The sequence below is a fragment of the Podarcis tiliguerta genome (genome assembly GCF_965153285.1).
Source record: "Podarcis tiliguerta genome assembly, chromosome: 4".
NCBI classification, from domain to species: domain Eukaryota; kingdom Metazoa; phylum Chordata; class Lepidosauria; order Squamata; family Lacertidae; genus Podarcis; species Podarcis tiliguerta.
The window spans coordinates 34,911,123-34,928,615 of record NC_139537.1 but is presented as its reverse complement, the minus strand read 5'-3'; the positions used below and the strand labels follow the sequence as shown (position 1 = coordinate 34,928,615).

The following is a 17,493-nucleotide window of genomic DNA, read 5'->3' as shown; positions in this document are numbered from 1 at the left end:
GACTAGACCTAATGGTCAGGGGTCCCTTTACCTTTATCTTTTCATGGGCCAGACCCAAGCCAGCAAAAGTTGAGTTCTTAAAAAAAAATCCCAGTGGAAACAATAGTACTTGAGTTCTCCACTGTATGCTGTGGTTCACTGATTACCATAGGACTTGCGTCTATTACTTTCTCTGGGTTGCACCTGAATGTGTTTTCTCTGCTACTTTACTATCCCCTTTTGTCTCCCCCATCTCTTTGTCCTGCTGTGTGCATGAGTAACTTCCAAATGTCCTCTGTACTACCACTCCCAGCTGTCCAGTCTCTTGGCACTAACAGACTGAAGTTATGCATGTGCAAAAGCATCTACCTGACCAGACCCCACGCCAACCAAATTACTGAGCTATAATAATAATAATTTATTATTTGTACCCTGCCCATCTGGCTGGGTTTCTCCAGCCACTCTGGGCGGCTTCCATAGATCCCACTTGAACTGAAATGTCAGACAGGAATGTGAAAACATACTTCACTTTTATTGTCTTTCAGGCATGAATTGCAACAATTAATTTGTACTGTTGATTCCTGAAACATGTCTGATGTCAACAGTGAAGAAAACACCCCCCAAGAATTACATTGGAATGGCCAGTAGAAATTCAAAAGGTGAGAGTTTGGTTTCCCATAATGACACTGGATGCAGAAGCTGAGCACTTTCATTTTTTGGTGTCCACTCTTGTTTCAAGTCTGGTCAGTTGCATGGCTCTCTTACAGATCAGGAGAGATCCTTTTGTTAATGGGACTACTTTTGTATGCTTACGTTTCATAAAACTTAAAAGACATGATATCGCAGTGCAAGTCTTTTCCCTTTACTGTACTCACACCAATTGAATCTTCCCTTATAAGCAATGATGTCTTCACGCCAAAACAAAATTATATATAATCTTTTTTTGTGTGTGTTCACATTTTATTTTGGAAAACAGGTGCTTAAAAATTTTAGATTTTTTTTAAAAAAACAAAATTCTAAAAAAAAAAAGAAAAGAAAAAGGAGAAAGGAAAAAAACAAACCACAGTATTTACAAAGATATCATAAATGGCTTTGCCATGCAAAACAAATGACTTTGGTTTTATCCCCCTTTTAACTTTGGTTTAAACATTGACCAAGATTAATTTTTTCGTTCCCCTGCCAAATAAAGCCTTAACCAATGCAGAGAGGACTTTAACAGTTTTTTTTCTGTAATATTTTATACAGTATTGAATTTATAGGACATTTCATGTATTTAATCCATGCCAGTACACTACAGGAAGCTTTTATTTAAGACATCAGTCACTACTGCCCAGACATTTAACATTTTACAAATTTACAACAGTGTTTTTCCCCCCTAAGTGGCAAAATACATTTCCTAATTTCCATCTCCATTCTTCTTAAACTCCCCACAATCTACAGAATCTTCCTGTTTTCCTGGCTTGTAAATCTGTAAACAGAAACTTCCATTCCAGTAATATTTTCCTGCCGTTATCAAAAATTATCTAGCACATTCTCCCAGATGCTATTCTTCTGCTAAAAGAGCACTGCTAAATACTGCTGTCTATTTGCCCCAATCTATTCAAATGTTTCTTTTTATGCTAACTTTCTAAAAAAATTCTCAAGCATAAAACAGGTTTATAAAGTTACAATCTTGAATGTAACTAAAGATACATAGATTTCATTTCATTGTTACAATTTCATGTACTTTTTTTGATAAATTATGTACCAGTTAAAAACACTAAAATTATCTCAAGGTGCAATATCTGTAGTGTAGTTAACAAAAACGCACACACACAAAAATATATATTCTATTTTGTGGAAAAATGCAGCTTTGATATGACCACTTAAAAAAACCCAAAAACTTCCAATTTCAACTGATCTTTTTTTCTTTTAAAATAAAAAGATAGATAATATTTAAGGCAGTGGATAACAAAAATATTTCAGAACTAATTCTTAATTTCAGTCATTCACACTATATATCATGGAATTGCAATAACAATTAGTTTTCCAGAATGCTATCAATAAAAAGATTTTCCTGTCTAAAAAAGACGTGTTAGTAGGACATCTGTATACATGACAACATGAATCTTGTTTAATACCTTACTCTCCTTTTGTAAATTATATACATGTCCTTTGTAGTTGAGCAGGTGTTCATTATTTCAAAAACCGGTTAGTTTGCTTTTACTTATTTTTTTTTACAGATTTATTCCCCCCTTTTTCCTTTAGTGGTGATTGAAAAACATAGAGAGAAGTGTCTCATTTTCCCATAAGGCAATCTTATAAATTAGATACTTGCTGTGCAAAGTAAGAGCTTTACTGATAGCAATCAGAATTAGAAATGTACCACTTTAAAGGGTGCAAAAAACAATGGAAATAAAAACATTACACTATACATCAGATTACCAGCGACTCCCAGAACAAAGCCTTACAGTGTATAAAAATAGCTACGTAAAAAATTTACATAAAGGCAAACCAAAAGAAATCTTCAGTGCAGACATTTACAAAAAAAAGAAAAAAAAGAAAAAAAGATATTCAAACAGAACACAAACTTGTGACCTATTATCACGGCTGCCGCCAAAATTAGTTTTGCTGATATTTTTGTAAGCTTTGAGATAACTGTGTAAATTCCTCCGAAAACTTGATAGAATGATCTGTGTAATACTTGAACCATGAATAGCTGTCATGTCTTTGTATATATCTTAAATACAATCCATGTTCATGCTTCAGTTGGTCTATGTTTATTCTCTGAAAACGAGAAATAACAAGGTCAGTCGAGATAAACTTGTATGTTGATGATAATACAGAAATGGGGGGGGGGGTGAGGGATATTAGGTTTCCCACATAAAATGCATGCCATAAAAATAAAAAAGGAAGAAATAAATGAAGGCTACCACAGAACACCGTGAAACGCACAACAATGAAGAGTGCATTATAATTTGCCAACAAGTGTGAAAAATATTTTCCAAAATCATAAATGGTTTTGAATCTCTCAACTGACTTTTGAAAAGGTGCCATGACAGTGCTGAGCAAGCCCTCGATCAGTGTTGGCCCTGTTGCCCGAGGCTCTGTTCCTGAGGCTTACCTAAACATTTACTGCCTTCTGTTTTTTGCCTTAGCTCTTTGTCTTGTCTTGCATACAATTAAAGCATCCTTCCCCCACTCCACCCCCAATATTGGTAACTGTAGATTGTAAAGTGTGCTAGAAATTGCAGCTCTGTAAGCGCTAGACTACATTTAGCCCAGGATGTACTTTTAATGTACACTAACTCTTGAGTCTTGGTCCCAGTGTTACTCATTCTGAAATGTTTCCAGATTATTTTTTTGGACCAAAAAACTATTCATACTATGCTTCTGGAGAGTGCTAGCACAGGGCTTCTGAAAAGAAAGTCTCTTCACAGCGGTATAGAACTGCCATCAGAACAAACCCAGTCCAACTTACTGCTTTGAAGCAGCACAACCTACCTGTAATCTGTCATGGCTAGATATTCTTTGGAACTTTTGTCCTTCGAGAAAAAGATTAAGCAAATAGCACTGAGCCCCTGGTGTACAGAGACATATAGATAAATTGCAGTGATTGGTGGTGGACAGAGTGGCCTGTTTGAACCAGGAGTTCATACCCAGTCAAAACAGGCACACTGGTTGACCTAGAAGACATCCAGGAATTTATACTTAGCCCTGGAGTTGCTTCCGTTATTTTAGTGAACAGTGTGTGTTATTTTAGTGAACAGTGTGGTGCTAAAGAGGTCTTAGGAAGTCCAAGATTCTATTGATAACAGATTCTATTGATAACAATTGATAAGATTCTATTGATAACAGTTTGTCTCTTGGTGAGGTGATAACCTTTGTCTGTTTTCCAAATACCACCACAGAAAGCCCCAAGCAACTGAAAGCGTTTCTGAAGGCCTTCCAAATGTTGAGCAGATAAATCTAGGTTCATCTTGATGTGTAAATAATACAAACACTTCAGCAATGCAGAGACTAAAAGCCATTCAAATCATATACAGAGTACAGATAGATGACATTATGAAGTTGTTCACACCTACCTGGAATGGTGGTGACTGACAAGTTCTCAAGCTTCCGATTTGTGATTGTTTTCTTCTAACTTTTTGTTTTCCTCTATATTTCCAAGGTCTTTATCTACATGTTTTGAGGCTGACCTAAAATGCAAATAAAAGTAGTGTGACATCTTGCTTTGTTATTACCCTTTGTTGCATCAATGAACAATGTTTCTTGCTTTTCAAGAGAGAGGATTCTTACAGTTCAGCTATCAATACATGAACATTACTACGCTAGCAAATGAAACAGCTTAATGTAGTGAACTGTGCCATAACATCACGTACGCTTAGTGTGAATTGAGTTTAAAATTTCTGCCACCCTCATTTATAATCTACACATGGACTGAGCTATGCTTGCTTTAATAACTTGTACTTCTTCATACAAATTCATTAGCAAGATTTTCTTCATGTTTCCTCCAGAAGGTGTTGTTGCTAGCATCAAAGTGGTTTTTATCAACATGGCAACCCCTCCTTGTGCATTAAAAACCTTTTTGAAGTTTAAATCATACAGTGGAAAAAATAATAATGAATGAGGACTTGCAAAACACTTTAAAAAAGAACACACACCCTTTTCTAAATTAGCTTTTGCACAAGAAGTAAATTTGTGTGTGGGCTTTCTATTCATTATGCATGATAGCTACTGGGAACAGGGGGAAAAACCTAGGGCCCATTTCATATACCGTATTTTTCGCTCTATAAGACGCACCAGACCACAAGACACACCTAGTTTTTGGAGGAGGAAAACAAGGAAAAAAATATTCTGAATCTCAGAAGCCAGAACAGCAAGAGGGATCGCTGCGCAGTGAAAGCAGCAATCCCTCTTGCTGTTCTGGCTTCTGGGATAGCTGCGCAGCCTGCATTCGCTCCATAACACACACACACATTTCCCCTTACTTTTTAGGAGAGAAAAAGTGAGTCTTATAGAGCAAAAAATACGGTAACTGGAGTCTCCATGTGGCTTCATATGGATAGAATACCTTGTCTGCCTGTACATGTCTCTACATGACCGTTTCTACAAGACAAGGTTTGCACTATAATACCTTTTCCCCACGGCCATATTTAAGCAACGATACTAAACACACTTATTAGGAAGCAAACCCCACTGAACACAGCTGAACTTCCTTCTGAGTAGGGGTCCTCTGCCACTACAATACATAGTGCTAATCTTTTACCAGCCTACGCCCTCTTATCTCCTTGTCTTCTCCCACCCTGTGGCAGCTCACTTGATTGGGTGTTTGCTTTTCTAAAGAGGAAACCAAATGTTTCCAAAGCGGAACCTTGGTTCTCAAATGCCTTGGTATTTGAACATTTCAGCTTCTAAACGTCGAAAACCCAGAAGTAAGTGCTCCAGTTTTCGAACGTTTTTTGGAAGCCGAACGTCTGATGTGGCTGTTGGCTATTGTTTCTGGGGTGCCTGCGCCAATCGGAAGCCACGCCTTGGTTTTCGAACATTTCGGAAGTCAAAAGGACTTCCAAAATGGATTACATTCGAGAATCAAGGTACGACTGTATCCTTGTGCTGAGGTGACCCAGGCTTTTCCTGCAGGGATCAGTGCAATCCCGTTTGGGCTTGTGAGTGTCTGATAGAGTATACCTGACACTCGCAAGCCCCCATGCCTGGAAATGCCTTGAATATTCAAGAGAAAAAGGAGGCATGACTCACTCAAACCAGAAGGTGCCCTTTTTATAAAGGTAGATGTATTAATTGAGTGCAGGAACAGGGTAGCTTAAACATAATGCCATACAAAAGTTTTCATTACATGTGAGAGCAGCTTTCAGAGTCTGGTGAAGTGAAAGACCTCCTGTATTAGTGTGATAACATTTTAAAGACTTGGGCTTTAAAATGTAAATGCACAAATCCATATAAATGATACAAGCAAAATCCCTTGTGTCAAAGGCAGCTTAACACCTGCACACCTCTTATGCAGAAAAAAGAGTTGTGACTGCAGATGCTCAACATGGCCTTGGGTGAGAAGGCTGAAGTGGCTTAACTTTTCAAATGCACAGCATACAGAGAGCAGCATATACAAGCATGCTGCAAAGTAGGCTGTAAGTGTTCTGCCTAATGGTTAAACCCACCAACAACCAGAATTTGCAGGATGCATTTTAACATTTCCAAGACTAGGCAGAGTGTGATGTTTTCATTTTCTTTCTCTGTTACCACTTTATTCCACAAAAGGATGGTTTCCTAGGTTCTTTTTGTGCTGATTCTATCTCTGAGTGGTGCTTTCATCATGAAGAGGATAAAAACATGCAAAGTCAGGTGGCTTTATCTTCTTCCACCAACATATTTCTGCTGCTTTTTCTTGGCGCTGTGATAGTGGTGCTTATTGTGCTTTGCATGTTCCCTGTGGTATTCTCACCACATAGACCAAACCAGCACAAACGTGAAGGGATGAAGCTGCTCCCTGTGGGAACAACAGGAACAGAGAATCTATTTATGACAACTGGGGAAGTGAAAGGAATAGGGACTAATTTCAGAAACAAAAAAAAATTTGAATTCCCAAGTCCTGTTATGCATTTGTTCTGCACCATCCATGGTCACATGTCAAAACTCCTGCCTTAAAGTTAAGGTTTGCCTTAACCACTGCAGCCTCTTTATGCCCAGCAATAAGCTAGGAGCTTAGGATTCAAAAGGAGGCAACATTACTGCCTCCTACTAGTTTTTTATCATGCTAGATTTTTATATTGGACTTGGATAGCAATTTTCAAATGACTCATTAATGCAATGGCTGTCCTTGTAAATGGGCTCCACTTAAAGGACTTGCATAAGGTCCTTAGTGGGAGGGGAGCAGCAAATAGGACCTCAGGTATGTGAAAGGCCTGGCAAGCTTTTCTTGAAGGGCCATTTACTCTCAATTGAAAACAACTTGGTGGGACTGATATTGCATCATACTAAATAAGTGGTATGGTAAAGTGCAAAACCTCAAAATAATGCTCAGGCTATAAACAGTTAACAGAAGAAACGGTATGTCCACTACGTTTCAGCATACTGTCTTCTGCAGGAGAATAATAAATTTGTTTGTGGTGGTGATTTATTGAAAGCAATGTTGTGTCTATTCCCAGCACTGGGTAGTAATAAATGAATCTGTGTTGATCATTTATTTGTAGATGGACTCTACTCTGTGCAGCTACCTGAGTACCCCCCCCCCCCAATCTGCTCCTGAAGGTCCCTGAATCCTCCAGAGAAGCTTCTGAGAGTATGCAGGAAAGAGACAATTGGGGAAGCCCTCTTGTGCAAGCAGAAGTCCTTTCTGCCGGTGGACAATCACTGGTGGATGATACTGTTTAGAGACTCTGACTATTTCCTGTCCTCCATTCCACTTCGGCTCATTTCTTCCTTTTTCTGCTACAACCCTGGGATTTAATCAGGTGGGAAAGCACTGTGTCTGTGCTGTGCTTGTAATGGGTTACTATGTGCTTTTCCTTTATACAAGTATTATTTGTTCATGTTTTGCTTGTTTCTTATCATACTATAATCTAACTGATAGCTATTACTCTATTGGAGATGTCTGTTTCAGGAAGTTAGCTGATGCCATTGCCTCAATCATCCCCAATAATGGATATGTCATCTCAGAGATTTTGTTTGCTAGCAAGAGCTTGGATAATGCACTGAAGTGGGCTTTTAATAAAAATGGCAGAAAATTGGAGTTGGGTATATGAAATGCAGGAAATGAAACAGTGGGTACATTTCTGATATACTCCTTATAAACAAACTTAGGATATAGTTTTCTATTTCGGACATGTGCAGAGAGAAATGGTTCTATGAGCCGTTCCTCACAGATTCTGCATAATCTGATAAAAACTCATCACTATTCATTACTTCAAATTAGGAAAAGAGGATGAGCTGTAACAGAAAGCAATGGCCAACGGCAATGATTTTAAATGAGTAAATGCTGAAAAGGTTGTTTTAAAGTTTCAAGCTGCCCCACTCCCATCTCTACAGCAATGAAACCAAACTTTCTATAAACTATTATTACAGATAATGCTTGTAAAGGACAGAAAGGGACATGGCAACATACTCCATTATGGGTACTCAACAACAACAGAAAAGCAGTAAGTTTGCACCTCCTAATCTCTACAGAAAAGGCACATTTGCGTTAACCTATCTTTATCTGTCAATTATTGCTACAATATCCAGGCTACGGAGATTAGCTGGACAGAAAAATGAGTCATTCTAATAATATACTTAAGCAACCCCCCTAGGATACTAATGAAATGTGTCATGAGGTTTGAGAAGTTAGCCTTTGTAAAAATATAGCATTTGGGAGATTTTACTAGATAAAGTACCTAGGACAGAAGTTATCTATCTCTGACTATGTAATTTGGTTACATTAAGGGACATTAAAGGTTAAGGCTCAATATGCCTTTTTTCTGGTTTTCCTTCTGTTGTCACACAAAAAAGTAATATTCCCACAAAAGTTTTCTTGTCATCGACTGGTCTTGTGGGGTGGGGGGAAGGAATTTATCCAAGTTATAAATGCCCCTCCTGAAGAATAACTCTTCCCATTTCACAGGGTTAACATGCTTACTGTGGTGGTGCTTTATTATTATTATTATTATTATTATTATTATTATTATTATTATTAAGGAAGGAAGGGGGTCTGTGGCACCAGCAGTCACAGCAAAGGAGCTTTCCAATTGCTATTCTGCCCCCTTCCCTCCCTATCTCATGCCTATGGAATGGAAGATGAAACAGCTATTTATTGTAAAATATTTATAGGCTACTTTTCTGATTCTAGGTGGCTCATGGGATAAAATAATAATAATAAAATACATGTAGAATACAAGATAGAAAACAAGATAATTTTGGACAAGTTATACACAGATATTCAATGTGTCATTCCAGAGTAATTCAGGGAAGTGTGCATGTCTGTGTCATGGGGGAAGAAGACGAAGAGTTTGGACTTGATATCCTGCCTTTCACTCCCCTTAAGGAGTCTCAAAGCGGCTAACAATCTCCTTTCCCTTCCTCCCCCACAACAAACACTCTGTGAGGTGAGTGGGGCTGAGAGACTTCAGAGAAGTGTGACTAGCCCAAGGTCACCCAGCAGCTGCATGTGGAGGAGCGGGGAAGCGAACCCGGTTCACCAGATTACGAGTCCACCACACTTAACCACTGTACCATGCTGGCTGGTAGTTGCTGGATGAGAGGCCACAAGCTCTCTTCTGCTGCCGCTACACATAAAGCAGGAAGATTAGATCCTATGCATGTAAATGAAGTCAAGAATGCTCCTGGGACATTGCCACTTCCCCTTGCCCCAATATTGTGTCTGGCTGAGGGACCTAAATTCATATTCCCCTGAAAAATCTTTGCAATCCCAGCCCCATATAACACCACTGGCATTGTTATATGCATCAGTGTTAAATCTACCATCAGCCACAAATAATACCACTAAACTGAAAAATTACACATAAACTGTGATTCTGGTACCTAAACCTCTCCAGTTTGGTGTTTTGGTTGGCATATTCCACAACAGGTTTTTGACACAATAATAGTGCATTAATGAAGGATTTAATTCTGCTTCATCAGTTGTTCTGCTATTCTTCTCCAATGATACCACATTATTGCTCTCTGGAGGGGGCGACAAACTATCTCCCCTCTCCAAACAACAACAACAAAAAACCCAACATTTGTGGCATGAAAAGGATTTCAGCAGGAAACCCAATGCTTCTGAGGTGGATTCGCTTCTAGGTAAGTATGATTAGTACTGCAGGTGATGTTTTTAGTATGGAAGAAAAGCATGAACATTAAACATGTTTCTTTTTTGAAACACATTGGAATAGTTATATGAACTTGTTTAAAAGTAGCAATGGGGATGCTTTAGACTTCAATTCCCATCACCCAAGAACATTGGCTATGGTGGCTGAGTTGATGGGAGTTGTAGTCCAACAACATCTGCAAGTTTATGTGACGCTTATGAATTTAAGAAGACCAGAGTGTGGTTAAACTGCCTCACTATTTTATATATCATTCACTCGCTCAGCAGGTCTCTCTCTCTGTATCATTAGCATCATTTGAAATATATTTTACTGAGATAAAGGTAAAGGGACCCCTGACCATTAGGTCCAGTCACGGACGACTCTGGGGTTGCGGTGCTCATCTAGCTTTATTGCCCGAGGGAGCCGGCGTACAGCTTCCGGGTCATGTGGCCAGCATGACTAAGCCACTTCTGGCGAACCAGAGCAGTGCACGGAAATGCTGTTTACCTCCCCGCTGGAGTGGTACCTATTTATCTACTTGCACTTTGACATGCTTTCGAACTGCTAGGTTGGCAGGAGCTGGGATTGAGCAACAGGAGCTCACCCCGTCGCGGGGATTCGAACTGCTGACCTTGTGATTGGCAAGCCCTAGGCTCTGTGGTTTAGATCACACACCACTGAGATACTAGCAATTAACTCAGATGCCAGGTGAATGGCTCCAAGGCCTTTCTGTGCATTTTGTGATAAAAGTAGCTGCAGTTCAGTTTTCATTCCCCACAACCCCCATCATCCCAATATATTCTAAAATTAATTTGAACCAACTCCTGTCCTAATGTAACCTACTTCCAATCTATTCCAGCTACGGCCTGAATAAAATGTTGAGTTCAATTTATGTGTACATACACATGAAAAACAAGCATTTCTGAAGGAAGAATGACCTGTATTCTTAGTATTATTACATTTCATTGGGAGAGATGATCTGTAAATGAAGATGCCTACAGGGACGCTTGTCTAGACAAGACCTGACTGCTACCTACACAGGGAATTTCTTCGTACCTCATTTATATTATAGGTTTGACACTTAACCTTTTAAATAAACATGCAGACAGAAACAGAGATGTAGAAGGGTAGGCCTTCAGCATTTCATTCAGACAGAATTGGTTAATGTATGCCCACCCACCATTTGGTTTAAGAGTGAATATAAGCCCTACATGCTGCTAATATGGTCATGTGTAAAATCAACACCCAAGGGGGGACAGGACCATGCTGAATACTTTTGCACCACAGGGTATACACATATACAGTACAAACATTGGAGGAGGATTCTGTCCTGTCCTGTTTTACAGCTGTTCACATGAAGGCTTCCATCTGACCTAGAACCCTGCATGATCAGTGTTCTAGGCTGGGTAGAAGACTTAGTGCATGCAGCTGTTTGTAACACATCAGGGGAGGGGCTGATCAGTGTTGCCCCACGATCCATTTGTGTGTTGATTTTATACACAAGTGTAACATCCGAATAGGGCTAATGTCTACTATGAGCACCATAACTACACCCTTAAGGGAACCATATTCAATATTTGTTTTCAGATTAAAATCTGAGCATCCGTCAGGGTCACATATCAAGTTCTTGCTACAGGGGTATGACAAGACAATAGAGATTCTACAAACCACAACACACATAAAGAAGTAACTTTCTTGCCTCGGGAGGGTTTGAATGTTCTGTGCTGCTTCCTTCTGAGACTCTCCGTTGACATCCCTTTGGGGACAGAGATCATGTGAATAATTGTTCAATGGTGGGTTCAAAAACTGTTTGAGAAGGGGAGCCTATATGGACACCAAAATTTGTAACTGATAGAGTGTGCCAGGAAAGATTTCCAAAATGGATAGCATTTCCATCTCTTTGGGCATTTGCTTCTAATCCTTCATTTTATTAAATAAATATGCCCCTGCTCTTTGCACAGAAAGCAGCAACAATGATTTATACTAAGAGATAGTTATGCTGAAAATAGAATACTGCCTGCAGTGATAATTCAAGTTATTAGGCTTTATTCAAAAGTGACAGGTATAGTAATTATCTATAATTTAACAACAAATAATTTCACTTAGTTCCCAACATAATCTGTCTAAGCTCTGTTAGCTTCATTATCTGCTTTAAGCATCTTGAAAATAAACCAATTGTTCCTTTTCTTATTTAGTCTGAGCAACTGACAACCTTGTTTGGTGTTCTTTTGGACTCTGTTGCAGTCAACTGCGTAAAGAAAAGGCCAATACTGCTGTTCCTTTTGCTACAATACAACACTGGAAGCCATGGCAGCATTTGGATTGCAGTGAGTGTCTACAGCTTGAACTGTTGCAATCGGGCACAGATCTAGTCCTATAGCTAAAGAGCCCAGCAAAGCAATGGAGACAGAAGGTGGCGGAGTTGACAATTTTCAGACATTTAAGAAAAGGAATCTGGAAGACAGAACCTGAAATGAAAGGAGAATGGGCTATTTGAGAGACAATACCCAAGTAATCTCAGCATGTAGAAAGGAAACTGAGACAAAGACCAACTAATTACTGGCTGTTATAGATGATGGAGATCCCCAAACCAGGTTCTGGAGCTAAAAGAGTAGATTGTGAGGACAAGGAAAGTCTGAGATGCCCGAGTTCTAGTGAGAGTGGCTAACACAAAAGCCACTAACCTCATAATATGTAGTTAAAACACAACATGTGACAATTCTATGTTTCTTTGATTCTACGGTCATGTTTGACATTTTGATTTGTTGGAAGCCACCCAGAATGGCTGGGGCAACCCAGTCTGATGAAAAACAACAGCCAATGAAGGGCAGTAATGGTCAGAGAAAGGGTAATTTGATAATTTCATACCACACACTTTTTCAACTGCACATTAGTGAGTGTATGTAGTACCGTTAGCATACCTGTAGCCCAAGAACCTGACCTCAGAAAGGTGATACGCAGTCATGTAGGTTTGTAATTATAGGGTAGTAATCTTAAAGCTAGTATTAATTGAGAGGAGGAACTTTAGGCATAGGGGGGTAGTTCCCTAGAATAGGAATGTGCACTTTAAACAGGGATAGGGAATCTCTGGTCCTCTAAAAGTTGTTGGGATTTCAGCTCCCATCTGCACCAGCCAGGCGAACCAATGGGAATTGTAGCCCAGCAACATCAGAAGGAAAACAGGTTCCCCCATCCTTGGTTAAAAAGGAGTTCCTGCATCTCTATAGCTGCAGCTCTTTGTCAAGTTCCTTTAGGGACATAGAAACCTGCCTCACACTGAGTCAGATCCGGGTCCATTTAGCCGTGTCCATTTAGCCATTCAGCAGCTCTCCAGGGTTCCAGACAAGAGTCTTTTTCCAGTCCTACCTGGAGATACTGGGGATTGAGCCTGGGATCTCCTGCAGGCAAAGTGGTTGCTCTGCCACTGAGCTATGGCCCTTCCCCTTGGCTAACAAACTGGCTTATCCCTCTGCTACTTGCAAAACAAGGCACCTGTTATGTTCCAAAGAAGCAGGATGAAATGCAGTATGGAAACCAGAGAAAAGGACAGATTTGATTTGGTTGTACTTTTAGAAAGAAAATCCTGGAATGTAATTTAATTTTGGCATGCAAATTAAATAAGCTCCTTGCAGCAGAGATCTATTCATTCTTCTACTTGCGTCATTTCCTTCTATCCTGCTTTCTACCTATATTACATACGATTATTTGCTGGATGAATAGTTCCAAGCATCTTCAACACAGAGTTCACAGACAGACCCTATGTGAGTAGTGCATGTACTTATGTAGGTTTAGCTCTAAAGCATAAATCAATGCATAAAGAAGAGGCACAGAGCTAGCAGGCATGAACCCAGTCCCCTCCTTCCTGCGATTCTACCTATATTTGTGCTTGGAAAAGGGCTAGTTTCACTCATGCTCCATCTAATGAAGACAACGGAGGAATTCAGGCAATTGGATGGGACGAAAAAGGGTCCAAATAGGCAAGGGAAGCGCCATACTTTTAACAGTGGCTCTTCAAGGTTTCAGGTGAGGGATATTCCCAGAGCTACCTGGAGATGTCAGGGGTTGAATATGAGCCCCGCTCCATGCAAAGCAGAAGCCACAGCATCCACAATAATACTCTCTGCTCTAATAAGATACCACACTTCCCTTCGCTCTTCGCTGAGTAACAATCTGCTGATGTGTTGGTATAAGGAGAATGGTGTAGAGATACGGGTTATATAACAGAAGGTGGGGAAAAACAACAACCTTGCAATAGGTAGGTTAACGTGAGGAGGAGATTTGAATCAAACTGTGGTTTTGCAGCAGCTAGATTCAAAAGCACGGCAGGGGTGGAAGCGGCAGGAGATTCTGGCCAAACCAAGACTCCATATTGGGTGCAGTCCACCCATTACAGAACCCATGGTAAACAACTGTGGAAAGTAGCCTTCAGAAAGGTAGCTCCTGTGGGAAGACTCCAAACTTCCAATGCCCCTCCAAGCCATATTCCTGAAAAGGTAAAGGACCCCTGGATGGTTAAATCCAGTCAAAGGCGACTATGGAGTATGGCGCTGATCGCGCTTTCAGGCCAAGAAAGCCAGCGTTTGTTCACAGATAGCTTTCCGGGTCATGCGGCAAGCATGATTAAATCACTACTGGCGCACAGAGGACTGTGACGAGTGCCAGAGTGCATGGAAACACTATTTACCTTCCTGCCTCAGCAGTAACTATTTATCTACTTGCACTGCTATGCTTTCTAACTACTAGGTTAGCAGAAGCTTGGACAGAGCAACAGGAGCTCACCCTGTTGCATGGATTCAAACTGCTGACCTATCAATCGGCAAGCCCAAGAGGCTCAGTGGTTTAGACCTCAGTGGGAGTACCCAAATGCAAGGCGGGTCATCATTGAATTTAAATTACTAGACCTCATTTCAACAACATGTTAGAGAAATTCCACCTGTCCTTTCCAACAACATGTAAGAGAGATTCAGGTAGGTAGCCATGTTGGTCTGACGCAGTTGAAATAAATAAAAAAATTGTCCAGTAGCACCTTAGAGACCAACTAAGTTTGTTCTGGGTATAAGTACATGAAAGCTTATACCCAGAACAAACTTAGTTGGTCTTTATGGTGCTACTGGACAATTTTTTTTACTTATGTAAGAGAGAGTCCATGTGTGCTTTTCTCACTGATGACAAACCCGTTTTTCTCTAAAAAACAAACAAACCCAAGCTTAACTAGAAGATCACCCTAGTTAGGATGTTTTAAGAAGTAATTGTTCACTTGCAGTAAGTGAGAGCCTTTCATATTATCAAAACTGAACTTGTAGAAGAGGACTTAGTTTTCAAATAAGTAAATAGTTGAAACATATTCTACTGACATTGCTCTGAGAGCTTATCTTGATGCATTATATACAAAGCTCCTAACAACAGAAGTTCTCATACACTGAAAATACAACTTCAATGATATTAATTATACCATATTATATTACCTGATACTGTATTGTTTTTAATATAGCACTTACCTATGGAGAAAGTATCTGAACAAGCAACCATCTCCTACCCCACACCTGCTCATTCCTTCTTAGAATTACATGAGAGGCAAGCCTAACTTGCTGTAAGGTTCATGTCTCTAGTAAACTCATGCACACTAAGGCTCAACTAAGGCTAGATTAAGCAACGAAATGACAATCCATTTACATTCTGATTGATTAAAGCTAATGTGAAGTTCCATGGACAACTATTATTCTTATGAGATGTGATGCATGCCATTGTGTGATGAAAGCTTCAAATGCTCAGACTGTCATGGAATAACTGTAATCTTTACATGACCAATGAGGTTATCTAAATCCATCTTAACAGTCATTTAAAAACATTCTGCTTTCTATCCTCAGTCATCAGGTAAAGTTTCAGGCTATCAAGGGATGACTATATTCGTGCATATAATGTAGTGGACTAAGCTCCCATTCTCATTTTTGCATATTTCATAACTAGCATGCTTGCCCTACATCCATATCAAGGAGTCTGAGTGAAAATATCTAAAGCTGTACTTATAAAAGTGACAGTTTCGTTTCATATTTATTGGTATGTGTAAAAGCTAGTTTTCAGCATTCCCCCTTCCTCCAGCATAACAAATAAACAGAACAATGGGAAAAGCTATGCAGATGAAAAATTGAGATTTATGTGAGCAGTAGGAGTCGGCTTGGTTTCAAGAGCACCTGTTGAATTCTATGTCTGGGACATAGGGGAGTGGGAACACAACCTGTCCGCCACCTTAGGTCAAGGGTGGGGGACTTGTGGCCTGCTAAATGTTGTTGAACTGTAACTCCCAGAAGCTCCAGCCAGTGTGGAGAATTGTCAGAGGTGATGCCTGCTGTGGCCCAACATCATGTGGGGACAAGCAATGTTCCCTGTCATTGCCTTGGGCTCATGAGAGGCAGACAGATGGTTTAATCTCTACCCCAGTCTCCAAGTGTACCTATTTATCCTATGTGAGTGTTCAATCTGCACTTTAGCTTTAAATGGCTTGGGACCCAGGTACGTGAGAACCAAGTCCTGTAACAACTTGCCCATACCTTTAGGTCATCTGCTGGTGCCTTCCCTATGTCTCCCCTGTCAGAAGTAAAATGGGGGGCAACTAGAGAGAGGGAATTGTCAGCTCTGTGGCAGCCTGGCTTTAGAATGTGCTTTCCGAAGGAGGCTTGTTTGGAAGCCATGTTGTATTCTTTGAGGCAGCAGTCAAATTCTACACAGGCACCTAAAGTTCCTTTTACTGCTGACTCATCCTTGTCTGTGTTTTAGTGTATTTGTATTCTGTTCACCTTGCAAACCACCATGGGATCAATTCTGATGAAGAGCCATAACAAAATGTTTAAAATAAATGAACATACAGAAGGCCATGGATTGGGTGATCACATCCACACTCCTAACTATGTTTTCTGAATGCTATATAAAGTAAATTTGGCAAAGAGAGTGTATCTTTTATAAAATATAAAATGTTAAAGAATTTTATCAGCAAAGTCTTACTTTGATTTCTTCATGTATAGCCAGTAAGCAACACCAGCAATCAGAGCTGCTAGAAGAAGACCAACCACGACTCCCACTATTAGCTTTGCCTGGTCATTAACATTTTCCCTATTATCATCTAAAACAAAAGAAGAAAACGATGATGGAGTGTTTTGATCAAACAAAGTATGGAAAACTGACTACAGATTATACATATCCCAAAATGTTTCTAAACTAGAAAAGTTGGTCGAAAAAGAGCATTATGATAGCATGCACATTTTATGGTACTGACAGTGATTTAACTGGCTGCAATCCTTAACCCATTTGCTCCACAAAGGTCCTATAGCCCCATTTTATTTCAGGGACCACTCCTAAAGTTTCATCAAGCTTTTATAGATAACTGCAGTCTACCAACTGTAAAAAGACCTGTGGTTTAGAAGCAATTTTTAAAAAATCAAAAATCCAGAATCCTCTCTTTCCCGATTTGCCAATGTTTGGCAAATATGGAGAGACTTATTTAAAGCATTTTTACTCCGCTCTTAGCTGAAAAGGGACTGCCAGAGCAGGTTACAAATATCAACAATAAGGGGGTCATGACAGAATAGGAAAAGGGATTGGGGAGGGGGTAGGAAAAAACCAAACTCAGGCACTAGTTCATTGTTAGAGAGCTCTAGAAGCAAGAAGCTGGAATGGAATGAGTTCAAGGAGAGGAGGAGCTGAATGTTACTAGTATCTCAGTTGAGCCAATGGAGAAGCC

The 17,493-nt window shown here is 39.9% G+C and overlaps 1 protein-coding gene across 10 annotated transcripts in view; it reads right to left on the bottom strand.

Annotated features, from left to right (window-relative positions):
- Positions 1-490: 490 nt before the first annotated feature.
- Positions 491-17,493, bottom strand: part of ALCAM (activated leukocyte cell adhesion molecule) — a 125,093-nt gene continuing 108,090 nt past the window's right edge. For 4 of the 10 annotated variants that reach the window (XM_083438376.1, XM_083438375.1, XM_083438377.1 and 1 more), the window contains 4 exons: positions 16,758-16,875; positions 11,458-11,514; positions 4,044-4,157; positions 491-2,745 (listed from right to left, as the gene is read on the bottom strand). In XM_083438376.1, the coding sequence (XP_083294502.1) occupies positions 4,070-4,157; positions 11,458-11,514; positions 16,758-16,875 (263 nt within the window). In that variant the 3' untranslated portion in view covers positions 491-2,745; positions 4,044-4,069. The remainder of the gene's footprint in view (positions 2,746-4,043; positions 4,158-11,457; positions 11,515-16,757; positions 16,876-17,493) is intronic. The other 6 variants (XM_083438379.1, XM_083438382.1, XM_083438380.1 and 3 more) reach the window with 2 other exon arrangements.